This window comes from Semicossyphus pulcher, unplaced genomic scaffold, assembly GCF_022749685.1.
Source record: "Semicossyphus pulcher isolate SPU_LCO1_2020_fin unplaced genomic scaffold, fSemPul1.0.p SCAF_3, whole genome shotgun sequence".
NCBI lineage: Eukaryota > Metazoa > Chordata > Actinopteri > Labriformes > Labridae > Semicossyphus > Semicossyphus pulcher.
Genome location: NW_027211704.1, coordinates 30,763,962 through 30,790,807, shown reverse-complemented (window position 1 = coordinate 30,790,807; position 26,846 = coordinate 30,763,962). Strand labels below are relative to the sequence as shown.

Here is a 26,846-nt window from a genome sequence, read left to right as displayed (position 1 = left end):
TGAAACTTGCAGCTTGTTGTAGTTCTCAGGGTGCAGGGCTCAGGCAGAATCAGCCTTGGGGGGCGTTCACTAAGAAATGGACACACAGGCGGTATTTAAGGATCTAGCTGTGGCTTTCCTTTATTTGGAGAGGGTTAGCGTCAGCGCGCACTTCATAAAAGATTAAGCTGAAGGCCTGTAAGGACAAATGTTGCTTTCAAGTTGAAAATCAGATTCTCACCTGAATGCTGGAGATGCAAAAACACATCATACTGCTTTAACTCTGGGTTGTCCACAAGTCCAAAATGTGATCAGACTGCGTTGTCCTCAAAATTTAAACTAGAAGCGGCAGTGATTTTTTAATATAATTGACATGAAGCAGAACTCTCAATTTTCTTTAAATAACAGGCGTTAAGCCACAGACTCACTAAGCTGACAACAGAGAACTAGCTGTTACGAAGGCCGACTGTTGGATTTCTTGTCTTTTTGCCAAGTTAAAGTGGTGATCTCAAAGATTTCAGTTGCATCCTTGTTGGCGGCACCCATGGCGATAAACGTTAACTGCGGGAGCACACTTCCCAGAAATCCAGACAGTGTCGCATGTGTGACGTCCACGGTCCTTGGTTTTCCTCGCTGACGGTAGCTTTCCTTTTTAGACTGTTTGCCTTCATCTGAGCGTCGAATTTGTTTCTTTTTCTTTGGATTTTCACTTATTTTTGAAGTTGTATCTGTAGTCATCGAGCGTTTCTTTGTTTGATCAGCCATAGTAGATTATTGTTTACTTGCAACACTTGCAGAGACCGGAAAAGCAGCTGCTTAGCTCCGCCTACCCTCTCTGGCAGACCAACCACTGCTGGCTGATGGAAAACGCGTCACTAACTGTGCGCCGCTTGTGATTTTTTCTGTGAAAGTCGCCACAGACACCCAGTCTGTAATACTGCAAATGCAAAGGCTTTCATCAGTGGGCCAAAGGCTCAGTCACCATTGTGTTACCTCATTCGGTGATAAATAGTGACTTAACAGACATTTATTAAAAAAAAAAAGATCTTTAAGATTATCACTAAATTGTTTAATGGAAAAATCTGGCTTCATACAACTTATAATTTTCATAGTTTAGTTAAATTATAACGATGCACTCACCATGTTAAATGCAGAGATCTAAGAATGACATCCCTTTAAAGAATTCAAACAGGTAAAGAAACATGAGCAGAGACCAGTATGGAGCGAAATCAGCCAATTTTATCTGGAAGAAAAGGTGACCATGTCTGCGATTGAAATTCAATGGTACCCGAGCAGTGCAGCCTCTCGAAGCTTTTAAAAGGGATGAACTTGTTCGGTGTTGAACGTGTGTTCGACAGAAGGTAATTCTCAGAGCCTTGAGCCCTGCTGTGTTTATGTCTGCTCTCTCTGGGCTGCAGTTGGAGGGAACACATGGCTTCTATTAAGCCTGTGTGTTTTGGCTATGTGGACCAAACCCTCTATCCCACGTTCCCTCTTTGTGTTTTGGGAAAGATCTTACTCATCCCAGACTCCTGAATCAGAGACGATAAGCCCGGCCAAATATTATCAGAGCTTTTCCCGCTCAGCTCTGTGCTCAGGTGAAACATGATGTCACTCTGTTGTTTTCAGCTCTTCCTCTTTGTGTTTTGTTCTCCTCAGACTTTGTCACCGTCACCTTGTCTCTTCGCTTTGGAGATGTCACCGTGACAGCGAGGGATTTCACCTTCTACGACTGTACGGCTGTGAAGCAGCTGTCTGGCAGCATGCCGTAAGTTACCACTGATGATTTATAAGCTCCTGTCTCCTCCCAAGCTCTGTCCCTCCATCAATGCAACCTTCACTTGTCTGTCTTCAGTCTAGGTTTTCTTTCAATTCTTCTCACCTTCTTTCCTGGTATTAATCCTTCCCCTCCACGCGTGTGACCCAGTACTTTAATACTTAAACACATCACTTTCATCAAAGTATGCCCATGAAGGCTGCAGGTACCTGACTCCTGCCCTTCACTCTCTCTCAGCAGTCAATGTGCTTATCACATGGCTCAGCTGTGCTCCTTGAGCCTGGTTTTACTGTAAACCCAGCAGCACACTGAATGGCTTTGGTCAGGATAGATCTCCATTGGGTCTCATGCTTTCCATATGTTTCTAAACTTCCAAGTAGAGATACAGCAAAGTCTTGTACCTGCTTGTTTCAGGCTGTTTCACACCACCTGTTGCTAACTGGGTCCACATCTGTAAGATGTTATCCTTGGCATGATCTCCTCCCCTGTTTGCTACCACTTGTGTAACAGTGTGTGGGCGTCTTTTTTTTACAAACACTTCGCGTCCTGCAGTCAGATATTAATACAAAACAACATCACAAACTTAGCAGTGTCATATTGACTTGAGCCTGACCAATATGGGTTTTTTGAGACAGATACAGTATTTTAAAGGTAATGTCCAATTATAGATACTGCTGTCGATAAAGAAATTACTTTAAAGAATATTATTTAAATTAGGCATTGTCAGCTCATTCTTTTTTGGCCTGCTGTCTGCTCAGATATGATGTGCTGAAAGTATTGGATAACAACAAGACAATTTGTTCTTATCATTGCAACATTTACACAGACACCGATATATCTGTGATAGGCGGATATTAGCTGATAATATTGGTCGACCAATATAAAATGGTAAATGGACTGTTCTTACTAGCCTTCCGACCACTCAAAGCTGCTTTTACACAACATGTCACATTCACACTCATTCACACACTGATGGCAACGTGCCAATCTCCTATCAGGATTCTGTGCCCATTCATAACTGATGGCTCTGCCTTCAGGAGCAATTTGGGGTTCAGTGTCTTGCCCAAGGACACTTCGACATGTGACTGTAGCAGTCATGGACCGAACCACCAACCTTTCGGTTGAGAGACGACCGACTCTACCAGTGAGCCACAGCCACCTCTAATCTGTAACCAGTATAAGTGGCGGCTTTCAAGAACAGTCATACAACTGCATGTGTCATCAGAGCAATGTTGTCCTGTTACAGGAGAACAGAAGTCCCTACAATAAATAACTATATATAGATATATATACAGGATGCAGTCAATCAGATGTTACAGTCATAAGAGAGGGACAAAATGACAAGTGATGTTACACTGTCATCTGTATGCTCACCCGGACAGATAACGATGAGGACGTGACTTACAAAAACTGAGAGAGCAGCCCTCTGGAGATGTTTTAATGTCCATCAAGCTTATAGGAAGCCAATAGGAAATGGTGATAAACCTGCATATTACTCATAAAACATGACTGATGTATGCTGATACAGGAGTTTGATTTGGTGCTAAACTAAAAGAAAGGAACGGTAGGCCAAAGCTTTGTATTAAACAGCTTGTTCTGCGTCAGGTACAGCCCTACTTAAAATTGATAATAAAGAACCCCAATCAAATCAGATGGAAATGCCTTCTGACTATTACTTCATCAAATGCTTGTTTTGCACACATGCTTATTCTATCCGCCTCTCTCTTCTCTTTCCAGCACAAATCTGAGGTTCAATTCAATTACATCATTGACCTTTCTCACCACAGGGCCCAGATCGGCCGAATTGAATTACTCTGTGTACTACAGAAGTCTTACCTCTCTTTCTCTACAACATTACTTCTCTCCCTCTCCCTTCCTAACCTTTAGAAAAAAAAAAAGAGATTTCTGTTCCACCTTTCCTCCACTTTAATCTTAAGAGCTTCACACCCTGACTATCTTCTACTCCTTATGTTTTGTTTGTCACCTTCTTCCACACAGGCTTTTAACTCCATGTCTCTAATCTGTACTTCCTGTTGTTTCTGTGTGCAGTTGCCGTGGCTGTGTTCAGAGCAGATGGGGCTGTAACTGGTGTGTTCACCAGCACTGGTGTACCCACAAGCCCACCTGTGAGGAGGGGGTGATCATCTACAACCACCATGTAAGTTACTCAAACAGAACAGGCATAATCATACAGCACTGAACAATTAGATCTGAGAACAAACACCTGTCTCATAGGTGTTCAGCTATACTGCCCAGGTACGAGAATTCCTTAACACTTGTCAGCCAGAGCGGCAAGATTTTCTTTCCAGAATAAAGCAGATTTATCAAACAGGACTTTACAAACAGCAATACACAACTCCTGCTAGCTAGCAGCTGCCTGCCAGCTGTAGCCAACGTTAGCCTGAGGCACATGGCCCATGACAGAAGTGGCTAACTTTCACCCCACAGCGCTAATATCCAATATTAATGCTGCTCGGTCAGACACTCCTCTTCTTTTATGCTGGAAGCTGCTGTCTTTGCTCTGTGACCCATTCACAAGACTTAGTTTTGCTATCTGTCCCCAAAATACAGAAAAAAACATACATCTTTTTGTTTTGTGATATTAATGTGACATTTATTTAAATTTTAAAAAATACAGGAAATTACACCAGATAAACACAGTGTGTTTTCATGTTTATATAAACAAATGTTATTATTTGGGACTTTTAAGTCTATTTGCTTCTAACAAAACAAAAACCCCTCCTGCTTTTATCACTCTCGGTTCGGACCAATGACTGTATATATATTTATCACGCAACGGAGCTGCTGCTGTCACAGGCTCGGTTACGCGGGTTGGCTTATAAGAGCGTATGAGAGTATTCCTGTTAACAGTGGCACCTCGTCCCGGTGCTGGTTTATGCTGTGGCCACATAAATGGACTGTTTACAGAGCGGGCGTGCCGCAGAGTATTTACTTTTAGCGGCTACACCTGCAGTGCACACATGGTATGAGGTTGTGTGTGCCGACAGGAAGCAGGAGACGTGAGTTTTGGTTGTTTACAGGCAGGTGAAAAACAGACTCTGCTGCACAACAGTCAGATCTCTTTGTGTGCTCTGTTGAAGAGTTGTTCTAATGTGATATCAGACGGACTTTTCCTGTGGATTAGTCATTAAAAACGATTTTGCTGAAACCTTTAAGATGCCCCGCATACATGCATTGTGTTTGTTTTTCAAGACTAACAAACGTGCAAGATGTGAATGCTTTCTATTAAAACAATTGCAAAGCAGAGTGTTTTAAGTCCAGGATAAATTACCTCCGTGTTTCAAGATAGCAGTCTTCTTCTCTGCCTTTGGCAAATTTCTGCCGTAACAACAACAAGACAGAGACTCCATGGAACCCCTTGAAGGAGGCAGACAGCATGAATTATGAATAAAACACCAAATATATCTTCAGGCCACATTATTGTTCCTCTTTATTCAACAGCTGCACAGTCTTTTTTCTTTTAAACCCTAAAATAAAACAAAGGATGCTTCAGCTTCTGGTTCAGTTATGGTGTTTTAAAAGTGTTTTTCTGAACCCAAAATGATACGCTTGCACTGTGTACAAGCAAGAGTATTTTTGGTAAGTAGATGAATGGTTCAAGTTTTCCTATTTAGAAATAATGCTTGAATCAGTGCCATCAATACATGTTCTGTTGTGCTTCATAAATTCAAGCTTCTATTATTTGTAACAAGTCATTGCTGTGCATGTATCATAAGCAAAATAACACAATAACAGCAGTTATGTGTTGAAAATCACCCTTCAGGTTTAGTTATTGGTTGTTTCCATTTCCCTTTGTCCATTAGATTTTTATTTCTGTCTCACCCTCTCCACATGTCTTCCCCTCCTCCTCCTATTCCTCCTCCCTCCCCCAGTTTAAACTCCCCACCTCAGCTCCTCCCACCACCAAACCTATTAAAGTCATCACAACACCCACTCCCACAACGGCTGCCCCAATGACCACCACCACAACAACAACCGCTACAACTATAACAACTACTACACCAACAACAACTGCAGCCCCCGTCACTGTAGCAACTACTCAGGAGCCAACCACTACTCCTGCTCCAACTGCCCCACCTACGACCACCACCCCCGAGCCGACCACCCCACCCACCACCCTGCCTCCTGCAACCACCATGCCACCCACCACACTAGCACCCACCACACCTCCACTGCCCGAGGTCACCACCAGGAAGGAAGAGGAGACCGAAGCAGGGGAGCTTGTCGTCGTTGTCACCCAAAGTGACACTGAAGGAGACGCGGTCACACCCACTGTCCTCATAGACGCCGTGGATTTGGAGCCTGTAACCACGGCTGATGGTCCAGAGGGAGATATGGACCCTGTGATGCCTTTGATTATCCCGCCTCAAGACCAGGACTCCTCCCTCCTGGAGGTCCAAACAGAGTCGCCCCCCAGTGACAACCAGGAAGCTGAGGGAGCTTTCAGCCTGGCAGAGCCTGCAACCCCAACCTCATCTGGCTTCCCCCTGCCGACGCCCTTCCCTATGGAGGAACCAGACGACTCTGAGCCCTCCATCTACCTGGAGCAAACCCAGACACCCACCTCAGTGCCCACAGAAGACTCACAGACTGAAACAGGAAGTCCAGATATCAAAGCCGAGGTTACCCTCATGCCAGAAGAAGAAGCAGACGTCCACGCTGAGCCGGAAAACGACACAGCCTCGTTTTCAGCCGCTGCCGTGCTCTCAGGTGACGGTGAGGTCGACCACGCCCCCCCATCCTACCCCCAACTGATGGACACTGATTCAGAGCTGGACTACCAGAATGATCCAGCTGATGCCTTTCTCCCGGTGAGTTTCGCCGCCTCCCTCCTCCTTCTGCTCCTCCTCCTGCTTTTTTCTCAAAGCTTCAGCAGCCTACCTGCTCCTGACTGGACTCTGTGCTCCTGCTGCAGGAACAAAAAGCTCAAACTGGCTTCCCTGTTTTCCCTTGGTTTCCTGCTCTTTCTCCACTCTTTCTCCACTGTCTGCGTTGTTTTTGTCTGTTTGCTTTCCCTTTATCGACTGATCCCAAGAAAAACAACTGCTCCAGTGCCGGGTGCGGCAGTTGTTTTTCTGTTTGAATGTTTTTCCTGTTTCCTGTTTTTTCTTTGTCATTTACACCTTAATATTTCTTGAACACCGCGCTCTGTAAGTAACGCAGAGGAGGGATGCCTCTCAGCGGACAGACAGACATACAATAGATGTCGTATGTACAGAATAGAGCAACAAAGAATCGTAGAAAATATAATCCAGGATCCAGCTATGTTTATTTTGTATGGTAATAGCGAGATGATGGTTAGATTTATACAATATTTCATAGATACAGTAAGACATGATTGTGCCAAACACATGTTTTCTCTATATGAATAGAAACATGTTAAATAAGCAACAAACAGATCGTCACAGCACAACTTATCATTTAACACTAAGGTGTGAAATCACTGCAGGACAACCAGACAAAACTGTTTTTCTCCACACATTCTTCTTCCTGGTCAAAATCCTGGTGCCTACATTAATGGCAATGCCACTCAACCAATGAGAGTCCAGGAGCTGACCCTTATGTTCATACTTTGTATGTGTGTGTGTGTGTGTGTGTGTGTGTGTGTGTATGGGGCAACAGGGGGACGAGGGCTCGTATGTCAGCTGGGGTTCCTCAGCCTGTCCATGTGTGGAGAAGGTCCAGGGTTCATCACTGCTTCCTGTCAGGGTGGAGAGGAAGATCACCCTACTGGCACGCAACCTGCATCTCTATCAGGTACACACACACACGTGCGCACACACACAATCGTATACTCTTATGATCCTTTCACTAAAAACAAGTCTTTGTGTGTTCAGGACTCAGATCTGGACTATGAGTGTGTGCTGGTCATCGAGGGGCAGACAGTGGTGGTGGACGCCTACGTGGAGACCGATGACATGAATCCATCAAACTTTGACATCACCTGTCAACTACACCAGGTCTGACACTTTGCAGGATGGAAGCAATGTTGTGGGAATTTCAAACCTTAATTTCAGTGTTATTTAGTCAGTGGGAAGGCGTTCTCATTGCTCTAATTGCTACTGTACATTGAAGAAAAAATTGTGTTGGGGAGGTCCCATCTCTGGCATTGCTGTATGCATATCACTGTAAATTGTGTTAAAGGGGGGGCATTATGCTAATTACAAGCTTCATATTTCACTGTCATACCTGTGGAGTAGCTTAGCATAATTTACAGTAAAAAAAACACGCATAATTCTTCTCACACTGGTGCTCTGTGCAGGCCCTCATGCAGCCTCTGCCTGAAACTACTCTCTGCCCCTTTAAGAAACCCCGCCCCTACAAGTCCACTGTCTTCTGATTGGCCAGCTCTCTGAAGCCTGCTGAGGCTGCGCTTTGTGATGTCAAAAAGTGCAGCGTTTACAGCCTGCAGTCTGAGCTGAGAAGCCTGGAGATTGCTCCAACATACTTTTACCTACAGATTTTAAACTTCACCCACGTTTAGTCTGGACATCCAACATTGTAACATATGTCTTAAAATGTGAAACAGCATAATGCCCCCTCTTTAAGGTTTGGACTCTAAAACGTTCCATGTCGCAAGTATAAACAGCTATCACTCTGGCTTTAATCCAGTTAGAATGGAATGTATGTTATTGATGTTAGTGCTGTATGGAGATCGGAGAGCAAGGTGTGCTGTTTTCTGTAAGCAACAATACAATAGAGCAATGGTGCAGTGTGCAAAACGTGCTAGAATAAATACTAAATGATGAATGATGAAACTTCAAATAAGTAAAGGAGGTGTATATGACTGTATATGCAGCATGCTTCACAGAGTGCTGCATTTAGGCGACTTATTTTTGAGATATTCTTGTATAGTATTATAGTCAGTTGTTTTTTTTTCATATGAAACTGTTGCTGTCTCTCCAGTACACATATTCTACTCCATTGGAGGAGTACAACGCCATGGTGTATGTGAAGAGGAGGGACACCTTCCATGTGGACAGCGCTCCTGATCTCTATGGTGAGGAGAAAATATTAGAGTTTCTGGGTTTTTTTGCTCGACATGCATCTTGAGAGCAAAAAGCAAACCCGGCTGACCAGAACACACGAAAGCACTGATTGATGCTCTCCTCTGTCTGTTCTGCCCTCAGTGACTCTGTACAACTGCGCTGTGGGCCGCTCCGACTGCAGCCGCTGCCACACAGCTGACCACAAGTACGGCTGTGTGTGGTGCGGTGGTTCTCACGCCAGCTGCCTGTACTCAGACTCCTGCAGTGAACCTGTACAGGAGACCTGCCCCGCTCCTGTCATCCACTCTGTGAGTATATTGACCTTTGACCTCTTTAGTAAACTCTTTACTTTCTCATTTTTCAGATTAAAGCTTTTTTGCCATCAAAGTTTAAAGTGAGACAAATTGGCTCTCACAAATATATCATAATACATAGAGAGACCCCTTGTGTCCATAAAGTTACTCTTACAATGAAGCATTTCCTCTCTTCCCTCAGATTGAGCCTCTCACGGGCCTGCTGGAAGGAGGCACCCCAGTGACCATCTCAGGCTCCAACCTGGGCCAGAAGGCTGAAGACATCCTCCACTCAGTGTCAGTAGCCGGGATTCCCTGCACTGTCATCCCCAGCCTCTATGAGGTCTCCTCCAGGTACAGACAGACTGCTGCCGGGGGCTTTAGGAAGTCATTGGGGTCTTTATTTTCTTGTTTTGTATGGATTTGTGATGATTTATCAAATCTAAAACATTCATTCACTTTTTAGCAGCTTATTAAGTATTTTCATGGTGCACATAGTAACTAAGAAGTGACTGTCTTCCAGGATTGTGTGCAGGACCAAAGCCAGCGGAGGAGAGAAGGTCGGCCATGTGTCTGTAAAAGTGAGTGGAGGAGAGTTTGGCATTTCCAGCCAGACATTCAGCTACCAGGTACAGTAGACCTTATTATTATAGTAGATACCAATTTTTTTTGACAGTCAAAATACATATTTATTATACTTACAACAACCTGAAATTTTAAGGATTGTATCAAAATGAATGACGATGAATTATTTCTTGATTGATTTAGCTTGACTTCAACAATTGAATGTTGTCAACATTCCAGCCAGTCTTTCAAATGTGTTTTGAATGTAACATATAACACAGAATTTACAGTATATTCACAGAAAGGAAGAAATTGAATGTATCCAATAGCTGTTCTGCTGTTGAGGGCATTTTGCTTGTTTGGTTTTAGGTCCACTTGTCACCTTAGAGGGAAGGGTCACTTAAAATCCAAAATATGAACTTAAAGCACAGCTGTAAAAGGTTTCAGTTTTAGTTTCTTTACGTGTTTTTGATGATGTGTTGATGCACTTACAAATGCCTTCTTCCTCCATCCTCTCCCTCCTCTCAGGACCCGTTTGTAATGGGTGTAACTCCTGAAAGGGGGCCGAAAGCCGGAGGGACGACTCTGACGATCACTGGGAGAAACCTGCTGACAGGACGACCCTCTGACCTTACCATCACTGTGGGAGGGGTGCCCTGTAACATGTAAGGCTACGTCCACACTATTACGTTTCATTTTAAAGTGTCATTGTGAAACAAAAACGATCTCCACAAGCGTTTAAGCACTGTTTAGGAACTAATATCTGTCCATACTAACTAAGTCACATGACCATCTTAACTTAGGGGCTCTAATACGTCTGATTAATATGGATTCCAGGTGTAAAATTACCAAGAGTTTTAAAATGAAAAACATTCTAGTGTGTATGCTGTCTAAGACCTTTGGTTAAAGTAAGCTTTGATACATAGAAGCAGCCAGAACTTCTTTTTCTCTCCTAGATCTTAATTTCTGTTCTTCTTTCAATCTGACCTTCGATCTTTTTGTGTGAGCGAGGGGAAAGAGAAAAGACACTTTCAGTCTGGGGTCAATGAAGTATCACATCATTTATGAATCCATCTCTCCCGTGCCTCCGCCTCCTCCTCTTCCTCAGAGTGTCGGAGGTGCAGAGCTCCAGTGTTCAGTGTGTGACAGGCGGCAGTAATAAGACGGGAGATCACCGGGTCACCCTTCATTACGACAGCAGCCAGCGCCACCTCCACTCTTCAGCCTACCGCTATACCCACAACCCCAACATCACCAACGCCAGGCCTGCAAACAGCTTCCTAGAGTGAGTCTGAACTTCATCTCGCAAACTTCAGCTATTGTTACAGAAAGTGCTGTTAAATGTATAACCTTTCGCTCTTTTTGTAGTGGTGGCCGGCTGATCTTTGTGTCGGGCAACAACCTGGACGTGGTGCAGGAGCCCCGGATGGTGGTGACTGTCTCGCCCTTAGAGTCAGTCAGCCATAATAAAGGAAGGAAACGAAGGAGGAGGAAGAGGATGAGTGGAGGGCAGCAGGAGAACAGGTGGAAGACTTTAAAAAGGGCAGCAAGGATGGTTCCTGACCATATCTGTCCTGGAGACCCACTATGCTCTGTCAAACAGGTATGTGTGTGTGTGTGTGTGTGTGTGTGTGTGTGTGTGTGTGTGTGTGTGTGTGTGTGTGTGTGTGTGTGGCTTGTTATTTCTTATCTAAAAGCAAGATTCTTCCTTCATTAACTTCCTTCTGTCTCATCAGTTTGTGGAGCGCTGCGAGGTTAACTCCTCCTCCCTCATCCTGTGCCGCTCTCCTCTGGTGGACTCCTCTGTCTGGGGGTCAAAGGTCACTGTTGAGTTCCTGCTGGACAACCTGCACTTTGACTTCAGCAGTCTGAACACCCAGACCTTCAGCTACGAACCCAACCCCGTCCTGCGACCCCTGAACCAGCAGGACCCCGTAAAGGCTTACCGCTACAACCCTGGCAGCTTCATCCAGCTGGAGGTGAGAAGAGAGGAAGTGATAGATGAGCGTACTGAACAGGCCAAAAACAGCTGTGTGTGCTGTTTGTCCATTTTAAACAATTAGAGTATGTCAGTCAGTTACAGTTGAGTTTTATTACACTATCTCACTAACTGAATGTGCGAAGAGGTTCTATGTACTACATTTATTCTCATATAAACATAAGGTCATAAGGTCATAAGGGCAAGAAAAGGGGAAAAAAGGTTCAGAAAGGAGACAACAAAGACTCTTTCTCTGTATCTCTCTTGTTGGGTCGGTCACTGCCCTGTCCCTTCAGTAAACTAGCGGCTGGTCCTGAGTCTTTTCGTTCAAAAGAGAGAAGAGAATGTGAGCTGATTTTTTGCCTCACAGTCACCAAAATATATATTGAACAGAAGCCAAATACATCCTGAACATTCTGACACAAAAATTGCATTTATGAGAAATCTTGAGAAAATTAACCAAAAGTTGCAAAAAAGTTTTTTTTCAGAGCTCGAATAATGCAAAGAAACGAGTTCATGTTCATGTTTAAACAGCAGAATACTAATGTTTTAACTCGGGAAGAGTTCAGAAATCCATATTTGGTGGAATAACCTGGGTTTTAATTACAGCTTTCATGCATCTCTGCATGCTCTCCATCAGTCTGTCACAGTGCTGTTGGGAGGCATTAGGTCACTATTGTTGCAGCTCAGCTTTGTTTGATGGCTTGTGACCATCCATCTTCCTCTTGGTCACATTCAGGAGGTGTTCAACAGGGTTCAGATCAGGATCGGAGGGGGACATGAGAGAGATGCTGATTGAGGGAACATTTGGAGTGGTCTCTTAATTTTTTCTAGAGCTGTATATTCTTTCTGTTTGTGCTGAACCTTGCAACCATGGCATTTTCACATGCTAACATCATCATTATTATATGTGTGACTTTTGGCATGTAACATTTAGCATGATACCAAGTGCATAGCCTTGAGGGTTACCTTGAATGCAGTGCTGGTTCATCATGGCCTTGGTTGTGAGCTTTGCTGTTTGTCAGTATGGTACAAGACCAGAGGAGTAGCAGTTAACTTTTGCTGAAACAGTTGTCACAGAGAAAGATGAACAAAAAGAGCTCTGAGTAAAAGGCTGTACCATTCTGTTATACATATATCAACATATTAACATATAAGATACCTTTCAAGAGCTGGAAGTTACATTAAATACTAGATAAACTCACAGTTCAATCTTATCGTGTTCTCAGGGAGAAAACTTGGACCTGGCGATCACTAAGGATGAGGTGGTTGTGTTGGTCGGGGAGGGTGTGTGTGCTGTGAAGACCCTGACAAGAAACCATCTGTACTGCGAGCCGCCACCTCAGCAGCCTGCACCGGTGCCCAATGGCAAGAAACGAGAGGGCTCCGACAATCTGCCTGAATTCACTGTGAGTCCTCCCCGCTTTTATTTAAATACTGGAAAATCTTTTAGCATGTTGGACACTGCGCTACACTCTGAAGCCTCTGACGGATAAAGTAATGGGGATGTGTGTTTGTCTTTGTGTTTCAGGTCCAAATGGGGAACCTGAACTTCTCGCTCGGTAAAGTTCAGTATGACAACCTCGGCCTGGCCACCTTTCCCCTGGAGGCTCAGATTGGAGTTGGTGTCGGGGCGTCAATAGTCGCCCTCATCGTCCTCATCATCGTGCTCATTTACAGGTCAGTGATTGTGTTTGTGTGTTTACCATGGAGTTGAATGTCTGATGCTTTTGAAATCTAAGTAGAGCTTGACAACAAACATCTATAGTGTAGGTTTATCAATGAGGAACAGCATGCGTAATTTACAGCTCCTTCCACACATGCGCCTCATTAGGTAAATGAGAAGGCAATTCAACATGACGGTCTCGGTTCTGAGCACCCCCTTGATAGTGTGTGACACTTAAATTAGGACCCATGGCAAACATGAACTCAATAAATTAATGGGCAATTTTTTTGCCACCAGGATCCCAATACATCAGTAATTAAAAAACCCTAAATAATTAGGAACAAACTGTTTGACAAAATCATGAAAACTTGGAGTAATAGAATAAAGCACCTGTGAATTATGACAACAAGAAGTATACCCTTGAGATCAGCTAACACACTGAATCTGAACTTTATATTCCTGTTAACATCTCTTAAGCCTTATGAGCGCTGTATTTGTATAGCATAGTGTATAAATAGGGGCAGTAGCAGAATTCTCAAATTCACAGTAACAAAATCTGAACCCAATCTCAGAACCAATCGGCTATCATCTGATGACGAAATAGCCTCTGGGGACAATAGTGAACATGTCGAGCAGGTCCGGTTTAGCCAGCGGCTAGCGATAAACGACTTCCAGCCAAAACTTCCTTTTCCGTGCGCTGCATTGTTTACAGTCCAGCAACTCGAGGAGCGACCGTGTGTTCAGATCAAAAGTGAAGCAGATTTCGCCCCTCAATATCTGTCAGCAAAATAAACCGTGTCATTTCATGGTTCATTAAATCCCCCAGAGGAGCGCCCGTTCATCTGTTTGTGGTGAGTCTCAATTCACTGTAAATAGTAAGTTACACAGAGGCTGCACTCTGGTTTACTTCAGTGGTATGAACACAAAAAAGAAACATTTTCTTGTGATTGACTTTAATGAACGGGTCTTAAGTTTGCTGAAATAACAACATCATGATGCAGATTAGTAACACGTCAAAATGAAGCTTTGTCAGGTCTGTCCTCAAGAGGAGAAGAAAACTACTTTTGAAATAAGAACTTTGTTGAACGGAGGTTGGATCGATCATTTCTGATGCATTCGAGGAAGTCAGGAAATCTAAAGCTGAGCGGCTTTCATGACAGGTCAAGAGAATTTGTCTGAAGTTTAAATTTTAGATCTAAAATAGATTGTTAGCTGAACTTGCTGCAGATGTCTGTTTATATAGATTAATAAGAAGCTAAATGATTATCAGATAGCTGCTGATTGGAGATTGGATGTCATTACGGTGCATTACGTTCCGCTGGGCTCCACACGGACTGTTTTTCCTGCATACGCCGCAGCCTGCTGACATGTAATTGGTCTATACTACTCAGACTACAAACGTACTACAAACAGAAACCAGAACACTTCCCATACTAAAAATCCACGCGCCTTTATCAAAGAGATTAAAGCGACCCTAACAGAACGTGGGTGGGTGGTAATGATACAGCTTTCAAAATATGCCACATTAAGAGGGATTAATAAAGTCATCTTTGGGTGTTACCAAATCAGGTAGTGTTTCCATTTTCTGACCCAGCTTGCCTCTGATTAACCCTGATCCTTGCTTGTGGGGGGTTCTTTGGGTCAAATTACTTGAGTCAACCTTTTCACAGGTTCAATGGATTTCCACTAATCCAGTGTGAAACTGGTATTAGTTGTCCTCTCTGCTCTGTCCTGACCTGACCCTGTGCTCCCGTCTTTGTTGTTGTCTCTCAGGAGGAAGAGTAAGCAGGCTCTGAGAGACTACAAGAAGGTCCAGATCCAACTGGAGAACCTGGAAACCAGCGTGAGGGACCGCTGCAAGAAAGAGTTCACAGGTACGTGTTACAGGACAAAAGAGAGGAAGGAGGTTGGGAGAGGAAAGTTTATTTTAGTTTGTGGAGCCGACAGATCCACTTTGTTTTCAAACCGGCTTCATCCCATTACATCACTCATCCTGGATGAAATGTTCCTCTCGTCCCGAATGGCTGCTGTAGAGGAGTTTAATTTTAGTCTGCCAACACTGTCCAGTGTCAATATTTACCAGCTCCTACCTCCCAACACTGTTGCCATCCAACACACTTTGAATACAACACATGATAGAAGCTTGTATGAACACCTCCTGATCTCTCCCCCCTCCTCCTCCTCCCTGACTCAGACCTGATGACAGAGATGATGGACATGTCGAGCGACCTGGTGGGTACGGGTATCCCGTTCCTAGACTATCGGATGTACGCCGAGCGAATCTTCTTCCCCGGACACCGGGAGTCTCCGCTTAGGCGAGACCTGGACGTTCAGGAGTGTCGGCGGCAGACGGTGGAGCAGGGCCTGGTGCAGCTGTCCAACCTGCTCAACAGTAAACTCTTCCTCACCAAGGTAGTTCTTGCCACATTCAGTGCCATGAGCTGAGTGAGACTTTAGAGGAGAACTCCAGTATTTTGAAACATGGCCCTATTTTCCATGTTTTCGAGTGTAAAGTTTTAAAATTGCTCGCTCAGCCAGCAGCAGCTACACAGCTGTAATAGCTGTAACTTAAACCCTGTGGTGCCCATTTAAAGTACTTTCACACTAAAACTGTTTGTTTAAGCCACTGACAGGATCAGACAGTTATTTTAAGTGTCTATCAACATATCCCTAAAGAAATAGATCTTTTTATTAATGAGTAACATGGTTGTTGTAATCAGAAACATTTTACCTCTCAGAATACTCCAGTTGCTGGTCTATTATCACCTTGATTAGTTAGTTTTTTGTGCCCATGTTTGTTACACAAATATTGTGTTAAATCCAAACTGACAATTTACAACACTAAAGTCACCTAAATAACACAAATAGACCAAACGATCCAGGCAGTGGTAGACCACACACTCGCATGTTCTGCAAGGTAAAATGACTGTTTTTGTCAATGGAGGTTAGTGACCTTAAAGAGAGAGATGTAGAAGCTGTTTCTGGTTCATAGAGTAGGGTATTTCTTTAACAAAAATGTCTATTTCTGTATGGATGCTTTCTGTAATGTTTTCAGAAATTTTGAATTACAATGTGAGACTATCCTATCCCAAACAGAAAAAAAATTACAGCCATATTGGAGCTGATGGCTGAGTCGATCTTCTAATAGTAAAATGGTTTAAACCTCTGAGTCATTTACACACACCCGACAGATTTGCAAATTTCCCCTTAAGTCAGTACCAGCATTTAAAACTGAGGAACAATTTGCTCATTTCTTTTCTTCCATTCAGTTCATTCACACTCTGGAGAGCCAGCGGACCTTCTCTCCCAGAGACCGGGCCTATGTGGCCTCGCTGCTGACGGTGTCTCTGCATGGCAAACTGGAGTATTTCACCGACATCCTCAAAACTCTCCTCAACGACCTGGTGGAGCAGTATGTGGCCAAGAATCCTAAACTGATGCTGCGACGGTAAGAAGGAGGAGGAGAGTGAGAGGGTGGTTACAGGTTCACAATGCTTTAAAGGTGATTTAACTTTGGGTTTTCTCTGCAGGACGGAGACGGTGGTGGAGAAGCTGCTGACCAACTGGATGTCCATCTGCCTCTACGCTTTCCTCAGGGTCAGTAAAAACATAAGACATGATTTATATTGAAAAGTAAAGTAAAGAAAGCGTTGACAGGATTTTATCTGCATTTACTTATAGAATATTTTGAGTTTGAATCCTGGGACGTGTTGACAAAATGGCCTTAAAAAACACAAGTACCTTTGAAACTTCTTACAACCAAATTTCTACTAGACAACATTTTCCACCATGCAGGAAAATATGGAAAGGTGTATTTACACAACTCGCATAAAAGATCTAAAAGGAAGGAAATGAAAAGAAAGACAAAAAAAGCCACGTTTCTTCTACAAGATCCAAATCGTCCTTTCAGATATTGTTTGTTTGGGTCATCCTTGTAATTTAAGGGATTTTCAACATTTTGTGAAATGCTCTTATTTGCTTCTTTACTAAGAGAAAAAATTAAGAGGCCACTGCAAAAATAGGTTTTTCTTTGGTTCTACTATTTATAAGTCTGTGTTTGTGTAAAATAAGCTTTTGTTTTATTGTAAACATTTCTTCTACTTCCATTAAAATATTCTCATTGAGGTCTTTTATTTGCAGAAAATGACAATGCAGAAAAGATGTTTTTCAGAGCTCAAATAATGCAAAGAAAACAAGTTCATGTTTTAAAAACAGAATACTAATATTTTAACTCAGTATTCGGTGGGATAACCTGGTTGTACAGCTTTCATGTGTCTTGGCATGCTCTCCACCAGTCTGTCACAGTGCTGTTGGGTGACGTTATCCTGTCCATCCATATCCATATTATCGTGATCGCGATGCTAACTTCCTTTAGCACTAAAACACCAGATCCTTTGACTTAAAATGACTTGATGACATATTCTTATGGCAGCTAGCCGTTGTTATAGCCCTACTGGATACAGTCATTGGTTGCTACCCTTACTGGTTTCCGTAAGCCAGCTGTTTCTGTGTTTACTTAACAGCAGCAGTTGTTTTCTGCATTATCAGAGGTAAATGACTGTGAAAAGAGGTCAGAATTGAGTGTATGTTGGAATTTCCATCATAAACATGTTCTTGGTAGCAGAACAAAAAAAACCAACCTTCTTTTGGAGAAGGAGACGACTTGCATGTATAGTTTAGTTCTTGGAAAATCATAATGTCCTCACCCTTTCAAATATTGGAAAAGTGACTTTCCAGTGTAACTTTTCTAGCAGATTAATGTTACAGTCTAAGAGCAAAGTTCTGACAGTTGTGAAATGCAAAGTCAAACTTTTATCAGAAATGTTCCAAAGCAGAAAGAACGGCTTTGTGAAAAATCCTGTGTCAATCAAGCTTAAGTAAATAATTGAAGAATGTCAGGTGAAGACATGAAGTCCAGCTTTTCCTGATGGAGTTTTGCAGAAAGCAAACTTCTCAGTCTGTTTGGCACAGTGCTGTGAGTCACTGAATTTAAAGAAGGTTAAAGAATGTTATTGTGACTGTTATTTAAACCGTTCATTGTCTCCCGCAGAGTGTGTTAGTCCATTACTAATTAACTTCGGCATGTCGATGTGTGTCTTCATGTGTGTGCAGGACTCTGCGGGGGAGTCTCTCTACATGCTGTTCAGGGCCATAAAGCACCAGGTAGATAAAGGGCCGGTGGATGCTGTGACGGGGAAGGCCAAGTACACCCTCAATGACAACCGCCTGCTGCGAGAGGACGTGGAGTACAAGACCCTGGTGAGGAGAACTCTGACTCTGCACTAAATGATCGTTTGCAAGTTGTTAAGGATTCTCAGATCTCAGTCACGACCTTCAGGAAGTAAACAATTTTTTCTTCTTCTGCAGACACTAAATGTTCTGGTTCAGGGTGGAGGAGTGAATGAGACCCAGCCACTACCCTCCAAAGTTCTGGACTGTGACACCATCACACAGGTGAAAGAGAAGCTGCTGGATCAGGTGTACAAGAGCACCTCCTTCTCCCACCGACCCCACGCCGACTCACTGGACCTGGGTGAGAATCATAGCACAATGTGGTGCTTGGGGCATATTTATGTACAGCTTCAATCCTTTCCTGTATATTTGCCATTCGCCTTCAAGTGTTTTTATTGTTACGTTTGTGGAGCTTTGGTGCCCCCTACAGCAAGACAACAGTTATTACAAGAGAAGTTTATTAACTGGCCGGCCTTTTACCATAGCACCACCATAAATACTAGACAGAACATGAAGGGGTTCATGCACACACAGATGGGGTTACACCAAGGAAGCTATGAAAGAAGGAAGGATCACAGCGTCATCCTAATTTTCCGTTGATGCCAGATTTCATGGATGAATGGAAGAAGTTGATTAAACCTTCTATCTGTGTTGTTTTAACCTTGACCGAGCAAGACACACAATAATGCAAGAAAAGTTCAATCGTTGGTTAGTCCGACACCAGTTATAATTGCATCAAAATGACAACATGTGCTGTAAGTAAATGCTGTGTAGCCCCTGAAAATGAGCACATATTCCACCGTAAATAGGCTATAGGCTTTAGTAGGTATGTTTGTCTTGGGTGAATTCACAAAGCATGGATTGGGACCACTGATAGCACCAAGAATCGTGCGTCAATTGCCTTTTTCAAGGTCCGATTCACAATTGACATTGCATATATGCAAGCTGCAGCTCAGTGAAATTTGCTCTTGTTTTGCATGTGATGGACGACAAGAGCTGTCAATGCTTCCAGGAGTCCAATTGCATCCAGTCCCACTGCAAGTCCCGCTGTAATTCACTATATCTGAGTTGTTTCAATTTTTACCTGAAATTGCTCCCATAATTAAAAAACATTACATGATGGCGGCTGTGGCGCAGTGGTAGAGTCGGTCGTTTTTCAGTCGGATGGTCCGAGGTTCGATCCCCAGCTCCCTCAGTCTACATGTTGAAGTGTCCGTGGGCAAGACACTGAACCCCAAATTGCTCCCGCTGGCATAGCCAACGGGTATGAATGTGATAACTGATTGACAGTTGGGCACTTTACGCAGCAGCCTCTGCCATCAATGTATGAACGTGTGTGTGAAAGGATGAATGTGACATGTAGTGTAAAAGCAGCTTTGAGTGGTCGCAAAGACTAGAAAAGCGCTATATAAGTACAGTCCATTTACAATTTACATGATGTTTACTGATGTCTAAATGTTTGTATTTCTTTTCCTTGTTGTTGGTCTCCAAACAGATCATGACTCTTTTTAGTTGATCAATATACATAGCTCAATTTATGGCCCCAGATTGCTAATGCCAAGGAGAGACTACAGATATGATGGTTTATGGGAGTTGCCCCAATAACCTCAATAGAAGCGGCACCAAAGTCCGAGTCCAATGCAAACTTCCGATGCTGTCATGACTCTTCCTTTCTCAGTTTTATTGGTTGATACACACTTTGCTGACCGTCTGGCTGCTGTCTCTTGTTTAGAGTGGCGTTCTGGTGTTGCTGGCCATCTCATCCTGTCAGACGAGGATCTGACGTCTGTGGTTCAGGGGAACTGGAAACGCCTCAACACACTGCAGCACTATAAGGTCAGAGTTCATGCTCCACTAACATGCTTCTCTTCAAACCAAATATAATGTGTTTTACTCACTAACTGTGACAGGGAATTTGTGTTCTGATAGTGCTAACTGTATGTTGTTCATCAGGTCCCGGACGGTGCAACCGTAGCGCTGGTCCCTCGTCACACCAAACACATTCATCATGACAACCACGACTACGTAGCAGGAGAGAGTGAGTTAACTGTGATGCTGTGACTGATATTGTTGATCCCCACTGTGGGTCAATGAATATTTCTAACTAAAGCTTTGAAATCATTGCCCTGTGCAGAGACTCCGATGCTGGAGGATGCAGATGAAGGCGGGGTGAGGCTGTGGCATCTGGTGAAAGCCAGCGAGGAGCCTGAGCTGCCCAAACACCGCAGAGGGAGTCTGAGGGAGAGAGAGAGGGCCAAGGCCATCCCAGAGATCTACCTGACCCGCCTGCTGTCCATGAAGGTACACACACACACACACACACACACACACACACACACACACACACACACACACACACACACACACACACACACACACACACATGCAAGAGCACACACAATGAGAAGTCATGTTTCCATACAGTTGTCATGCTCATTTATGAGTAAACGTTTTGACACTGACAAAGATGCAACCATAAGTCTATATCCTACCTAAATTTAGGGTTTTATACGACACAAACTTTTTACAAACATTGGTAAGTAATTAATTACACGTTTTGTCTCAAAGACCACACTATGTGGAAATCAGCAACATCAGCAACTTGTATGCAATTGCACATACGCATACAACCAGCAACACACTCATGCTGCAGTACATTAGATTTGCTCTTATGTTATGTTATGTATGAGCAAAGAAAACTCCTCACCACTTATTTTGCCTCTCCTTCCTCCTCTTCCTCCAACAGGGGACGTTGCAGAAGTTTGTGGACGATCTGTTCACAGTGATCCTCAGCACGAGTCGTCCGGTCCCGCTGGCTGTCAAATACTTTTTTGACCTGCTGGACGACCAAGCGGGACAACACGGCATCTCCGACCCAGAGACGATACACATCTGGAAGACCAACAGGTACAGCAAAGATCCACACAAACACAGACAGGATTAAAGGATTGCGTCTTAAAGTAAACAAGAGGACCAAGAACTATTTTTTACTCTAATGTTGAAACTAATGAGCCAGTTGTTATAATTCTAATGTTTCTTTCTTTATCTCCAGTCTGCCTCTGCGTTTCTGGATCAACATAGTGAAGAACCCTCAGTTTATCTTTGACGTCCAGGCGTCGGACCACGTGGACGCCGTGCTCTCTGTCATCGCACAGACCTTCATGGACTCTTGCACCATCGCTGAGCACAAGCTGGGACGGGTGAGAATGGACGAGGGGATGTGGTCTCAGTTGCTGGCAGCTGTACAGCAGTTAAAAATGTTAATGACATTCAAATACGCTGTGGAGAAGCCTCTTGTCCCTCCTCTCTAAGTTTCTAATTCCCTCGTTTTTCTTTTGCACAGGACTCTCCCATCAACAAGCTGCTGTATGCCAGAGACATCCCCCGATACAAACAGATGGTAGAAAGGTGGGCTCAGATTACTAACTCATCAATAAGTCCTGTAAAAAAAGTTCTCTGTCAATGTAACGTAAGATATTATGTGTGTATGTTGGAATAAATTGATTTAATATTCATTGCTAATATCGTAATATTGCAATCATTATCGCAGGTACTATGCTGACATCAGGCAAACCATCTCAGCCAGCGACCAGGAGATGAACTCTGCTCTGGCTGAACTGTCCCGGGTGAGTGCAGACACACCTCTAAACCCACCATGTGAAGAAATACAGACACGAGGTTTGACCTCTGACCTTTCTGCTTTGTGTTTCAGAATTACTCTGGAGAGCTGAACTACCTGGTGGCGCTGCACGAGCTCTACAAGTACATCAACAAATACTATGACCAGGTGTGTTTATCACTTCCCCAATAGAGTCTTATAAATGATTTCCTGCTTTGAGTACTAATGGGTTCATATGGTTGTATCTTCAGCCTTAAGCACCTCTGATAGTAATTTTAATATTGGCAACAACAAGTTTCATTTACTCATTCCAGAGAGGATATAAGTTTTAAAGTGGCAGTAAGCAACATGAACATTCTGCCTCTCTGCATTACTCCGCTACACAAAACGTGCACGCGCATTTTGCAACCGGTTTGTGCTGCGCAGCCGTTGTGCTGTGTGTCTCTCTGCAGCACCGAGGAGAGAGTACATTAAAATGTTCAAATACCACTAAAGTTATCATTATAGTTCTGATTCTTGGTGTGGAGCTACTGTTAGCTGTTACTGTAAGAGCTACAGTTCCCTGTTAAGAAGGGACAACAGGAGCTTTTATCTTCAGCCCCTTACACTCCCACTCGTCTGATCCCTCTTTTTATTTAGACTCTCTTTGTAGCTTTTTTCTCCTCCAAGTTCTTCCTTCTTTTTTGCTTCTTTAGCAGTATATGTCGTTCGGCAAAGGAGGTACAGGAAATTTACCGCAAGTTGCCGTACCTACTGACTGACACATGCGCTGCGTGCGAGCTGCTGACACAAGTCACATGGAAGCCTGATGACACTAGTTTGTACAGAGTTGCTATGATTGGCTAGTTATGTGGGAAGCTCACTTTGATTGGTTGTTTGATTCAGACTGGACACATTTTTTAACAAACTAAATACAAGGGGGCGGGCGCTCACAGTCAGATCAGCGATCAGTATCATTTAAATTTAATATTGTTAGTGAAATGCAATCATCAATCTGTTATTTTAACCAAATTCTTATGAAATAATGTTGCCTACTGTAGCTTTAAATGACAATAATGTCATACACAAGCATGTTTGACAAGGGTACAAGTGAAGGGGTGGTAGAAGATAGATAAATGCTCTGCTCGTTGAGGTCTCTATCTATCCTTGCGCTACTGCCCTATTTTAACCCCCTTACCTTGTCCCCCTTTCCTGTATTATAGAAGGAAAATTACCTGGCTACATAGTGAAAGCTAAAACTTTGATTGGCTTACAGTATACGAGACTGTGTAGTTGGCTTGATAACTCCAGCCCAAAATCACACTTGTCATAGAAGTGTTTCCGGTCACTTTACATGGACATGAACAGGAATGTCCTATACTGCTTGATGAAAGAGCTTCCTGTCAGCACTGAAGGCAAAAACAACTAGCCACAGCACAGTTGAGGCAGAACTCTGTTGGGGGAAAAAACGCATATTTGAAGCCTTTTCAAAAAGGAATGATGAATCTAATTCCTGTTTGTCATCTGTTATTTGTCCTCCTCACATCTATTCCTCCCCAATCATCTTGGTGCCTTCTTCCTCTTCTTCAGATCATCACGGCGCTGGAGGAGGACCCCACAGCCCAGAAAATGCAGCTCGGCTACAGGTTGCAGCAGATCGCAGCCGCTGTAGAGAATAAAGTCACTGACTTGTGACAGAGGAAACACCCACCAGAAACGAGCAGACAGAGTGGGAGGTGAATTAAGAGACTTGCACCCTGCAGGCTGAACTGAGAGCAGGAGAGCGCCAGACAGATAAATGGGATGATAGTACTTACTTTCCTGTCAAGTTGAAGAACTTTTTTCGACGCTTTCGGATCAGAAGTTTCAGTTTGGCATTGAAGTTCACATCCCGGGAACTTTCTGTCCTTCTTTAGTGTTGGCGATTGATAAGTCATGACCCTCTGAGGCCCTGAGCTCTCTGGAGAAGAAGGACAGATCATGGACACAGCGAAAGGGATGTGTGAGAGACACCAGCCATGCCTGCTTGTCCCTCTGTCAACGTAATGAAGAGACATATGGAGGAACATTTTTTATCTCTACAGAACATGTGCTGGACTTCAAACATGACGTCTTACACAGCCGCTCTCATGCAAAAGAAACCAGCTGGTCCACAGTCAGCTGATCTGATCTGAAGACTGATGAAAGGGGCGATTTTATGTCACTTTTTTCCAAATCTTATGAAGCGGTACCTCTTATGCCTTTTGTGCTTGTCACTGCTGTATGGTCCGAAGTTATTTCTTGGTGTGTGTATGGTGATTTGTGAGTGTATGTGTGTGCCAACATTTATCCCTGTTGCCCTGGTAATCAATCTACATCTTATTTTTTCATATTTCTGGTTGTTTTAGATGTTTAATTCAGCAGTATTCAGAAAACAAAGAACTCAGCTTCAAGAATTCAAAAAAATATCAAGTTAAAAGACAGAATAATGACATTAAAGTCGATATGAACAGAATTGAAGTTGAAACTTTGAGATTAAAGTCAGAATTTTGGGTTTATAAGATCGACTTTAAATTTCTTTTTTTATTCTTTTTGTCATTCATAATTTCGACTTTGAACCCAAAATGTACACTTTTTTGGCCCCTATCCTCTTCGTAGTTATAGAAAATGTCATAGAAAATGTTTATAAATGAACCTTGGTCACAACATTATCTGTAACCCCCTTCACTGAAAGCTAAATGCTGAGAGTTTTATCAAGTCACTGCCACTCTCTACCTCAAAATCAAATCCTTTTTTTTTCTGTATTGTTGTTGACCCAACACCAATAATACTGTGTACATTTCAACTAGTGAATTGTCTTCATGCACATATGCAGTTCACATCAGTTCACACACATGCACACAAACACACGCACACACATTTCAGACTTTTCTAGTTGACCTTTTTCCTTTGTGTGAAATTAGAAATCAGATTCTGCTCGTCGGAGCATTTTAAGGTACTTAAACCCAGACTGAGTGACAGCTGACTGTTTTTATTTCTTGCTTTTATACTTATTCATGTGGATGTGTCTTTAGTGTACAAGTCACTGGAAAGATGTTTGAGAAGAAACATTATCCTTCCATGAAGAATCTCATGAAGTGGGATCTCCGTGTGCACGGCAGTGTTTTATTGTGTACGTCAGCCATGTTTTTATTTTGTACATTTTTAACATTCCTTTTAAGTTTTTAAATCATGTCCCACTCCATGCTAAGGTAACGGTACGTGTTGAGATGTTTTGGTGTTTGGTGTGCAGTTCTTATTTTGAACACAAGGTGGCACTGCTTCATTCGCTGAAGGTCAGTATGACATATTGTTTTGTCAGATTGATACAGGTTACGCATTAATTATATATCTACTGTTACACTAGTTGACATCACACTGTTCTTTTATTTTGGAGCACAGAGACCTTTTATACACGAGCATAAGTTTGTTGATGTTTTTCTTTTTGACATAAAGACTGATACTGTTTCAGAGGGCTGGGTGCAGATAGACATTTATTGATCATGCTCTTGTGTCAAACTCTGTTTCCCCCTTTAAATGCTGTTTACATTAGCACTGCCCTATGTGTTCGGGGTTTAGGGCTTAATTTAGGTTAATAATATACTGGGTTATGGTTAGGCAATGCAGAGATAACTTGTTGGGCTCAGGTGAATGCAGGGGGAAACTGACAGGGAAACAGAGTTTGACACAACCTTTGTACAAATAATTTTGGTACACGACCATTAAAAATTAATTATCACACAGTATATAAAAGACAACCAGACTGATAATTTGACCAATTAAGTTGCAAATACGGTGCTTTAATTTGAATCAGTGCTGTAGAAACAGTTTAGCCTTCAGGCCTCATACCCAACCCTAGTCATCTGTGACCAAGAAGGAAGACAGGAAAGAGGATTCACTTCTGAAAGCGATCTCATTTATCTCATTTCTATTCATGCCCACCTTTGAAGAGTGTTGATGTGCGTCAGTTAAGTCTGAAGTGTGTCATTCCAAGGATCCAGGCTCAATGTAGCCTATAGGTTTATCAGTACATCACGTAACACACATAAGCAACTAATAAACTCCCATAAAAGGAAGGTTTGTTCTTTCATATGCTGTTGGGAGTTAAAGCTCAGTGTTGATAAGGACAAGCCAACTGAGGTTAAAGTATAACTGATGTATAAATTTGGCTATGTAGAGCAGGCTCTGCAAGGAGCAGTTTTAAGGATATTTTGTGTGTTAATATCATTGTACATACTGATTTAAAATGTAACTGTAGTGATTTAACCTGTTTAATAAGAGAAGGTGCGACTTCTTACAGATGCTGATGTAATAAAGTATTCTTAAAATTTGGTGATGCATTTTCAATTTTTTTGTTCAAAAATATAACGGTATTTGGGCGGCTGCTGGGGAACAGTGGTGGAGTCGGTCGTGTTTCAATCGGAAGGTTGGTGGTTTGATCCCCAGCTCCCTCACACGTCGAAGTGTCCCTGGGCAAGACACTGAACCCCAAATTGCTCCCGGTGGCATAGCCATCTGTGTGTATATGTGATGGCTGATTGACAGTTGGACATTTAGGCAGCAGCCTCTGCCATCAGTGTGTGAATGTGTTTGAATGACATGTAGTGCAAAAGCAGCTTTGAGTGGTCGCAAGACTAGAAAAGCGCTATTTATGTACAGTCCATTTGACTTGCAATGTGTTAATTTGTAAATTGGTGTATGAGTGCTTTAAATCTTACAGCTGTGGCCTAA

General features: G+C 43.0%; 1 protein-coding gene across 1 annotated transcript in view; it reads left to right on the top strand.

The window, feature by feature from the left end:
* Positions 1 to 26,448, top strand: part of plxnb1b (plexin b1b) — a 49,575-nt gene extending 23,127 nt beyond the window's left edge. Inside the window, exons 8-36 of the mRNA XM_069677589.1 lie at positions 1,639 to 1,747; positions 3,806 to 3,914; positions 7,400 to 7,534; positions 7,615 to 7,737; positions 8,684 to 8,777; positions 8,908 to 9,074; positions 9,262 to 9,413; positions 9,583 to 9,688; positions 10,152 to 10,288; positions 10,732 to 10,908; positions 10,992 to 11,226; positions 11,360 to 11,602; positions 12,831 to 13,010; positions 13,133 to 13,281; positions 15,041 to 15,141; positions 15,462 to 15,679; positions 16,537 to 16,715; positions 16,798 to 16,864; positions 18,380 to 18,526; positions 18,635 to 18,800; positions 20,232 to 20,335; positions 20,453 to 20,537; positions 20,634 to 20,800; positions 21,246 to 21,406; positions 21,552 to 21,699; positions 21,843 to 21,907; positions 22,050 to 22,125; positions 22,212 to 22,286; positions 23,688 to 26,448. Of these exons, the coding sequence (XP_069533690.1) occupies positions 1,639 to 1,747; positions 3,806 to 3,914; positions 7,400 to 7,534; positions 7,615 to 7,737; positions 8,684 to 8,777; positions 8,908 to 9,074; positions 9,262 to 9,413; positions 9,583 to 9,688; positions 10,152 to 10,288; positions 10,732 to 10,908; positions 10,992 to 11,226; positions 11,360 to 11,602; positions 12,831 to 13,010; positions 13,133 to 13,281; positions 15,041 to 15,141; positions 15,462 to 15,679; positions 16,537 to 16,715; positions 16,798 to 16,864; positions 18,380 to 18,526; positions 18,635 to 18,800; positions 20,232 to 20,335; positions 20,453 to 20,537; positions 20,634 to 20,800; positions 21,246 to 21,406; positions 21,552 to 21,699; positions 21,843 to 21,907; positions 22,050 to 22,125; positions 22,212 to 22,286; positions 23,688 to 23,792 (3,980 nt within the window). The 3' untranslated portion in view covers positions 23,793 to 26,448. The remainder of the gene's footprint in view (positions 1 to 1,638; positions 1,748 to 3,805; positions 3,915 to 7,399; positions 7,535 to 7,614; positions 7,738 to 8,683; positions 8,778 to 8,907; positions 9,075 to 9,261; positions 9,414 to 9,582; positions 9,689 to 10,151; positions 10,289 to 10,731; positions 10,909 to 10,991; positions 11,227 to 11,359; positions 11,603 to 12,830; positions 13,011 to 13,132; positions 13,282 to 15,040; positions 15,142 to 15,461; positions 15,680 to 16,536; positions 16,716 to 16,797; positions 16,865 to 18,379; positions 18,527 to 18,634; positions 18,801 to 20,231; positions 20,336 to 20,452; positions 20,538 to 20,633; positions 20,801 to 21,245; positions 21,407 to 21,551; positions 21,700 to 21,842; positions 21,908 to 22,049; positions 22,126 to 22,211; positions 22,287 to 23,687) is intronic.
* Positions 26,449 to 26,846: the final 398 nt, after the last annotated feature.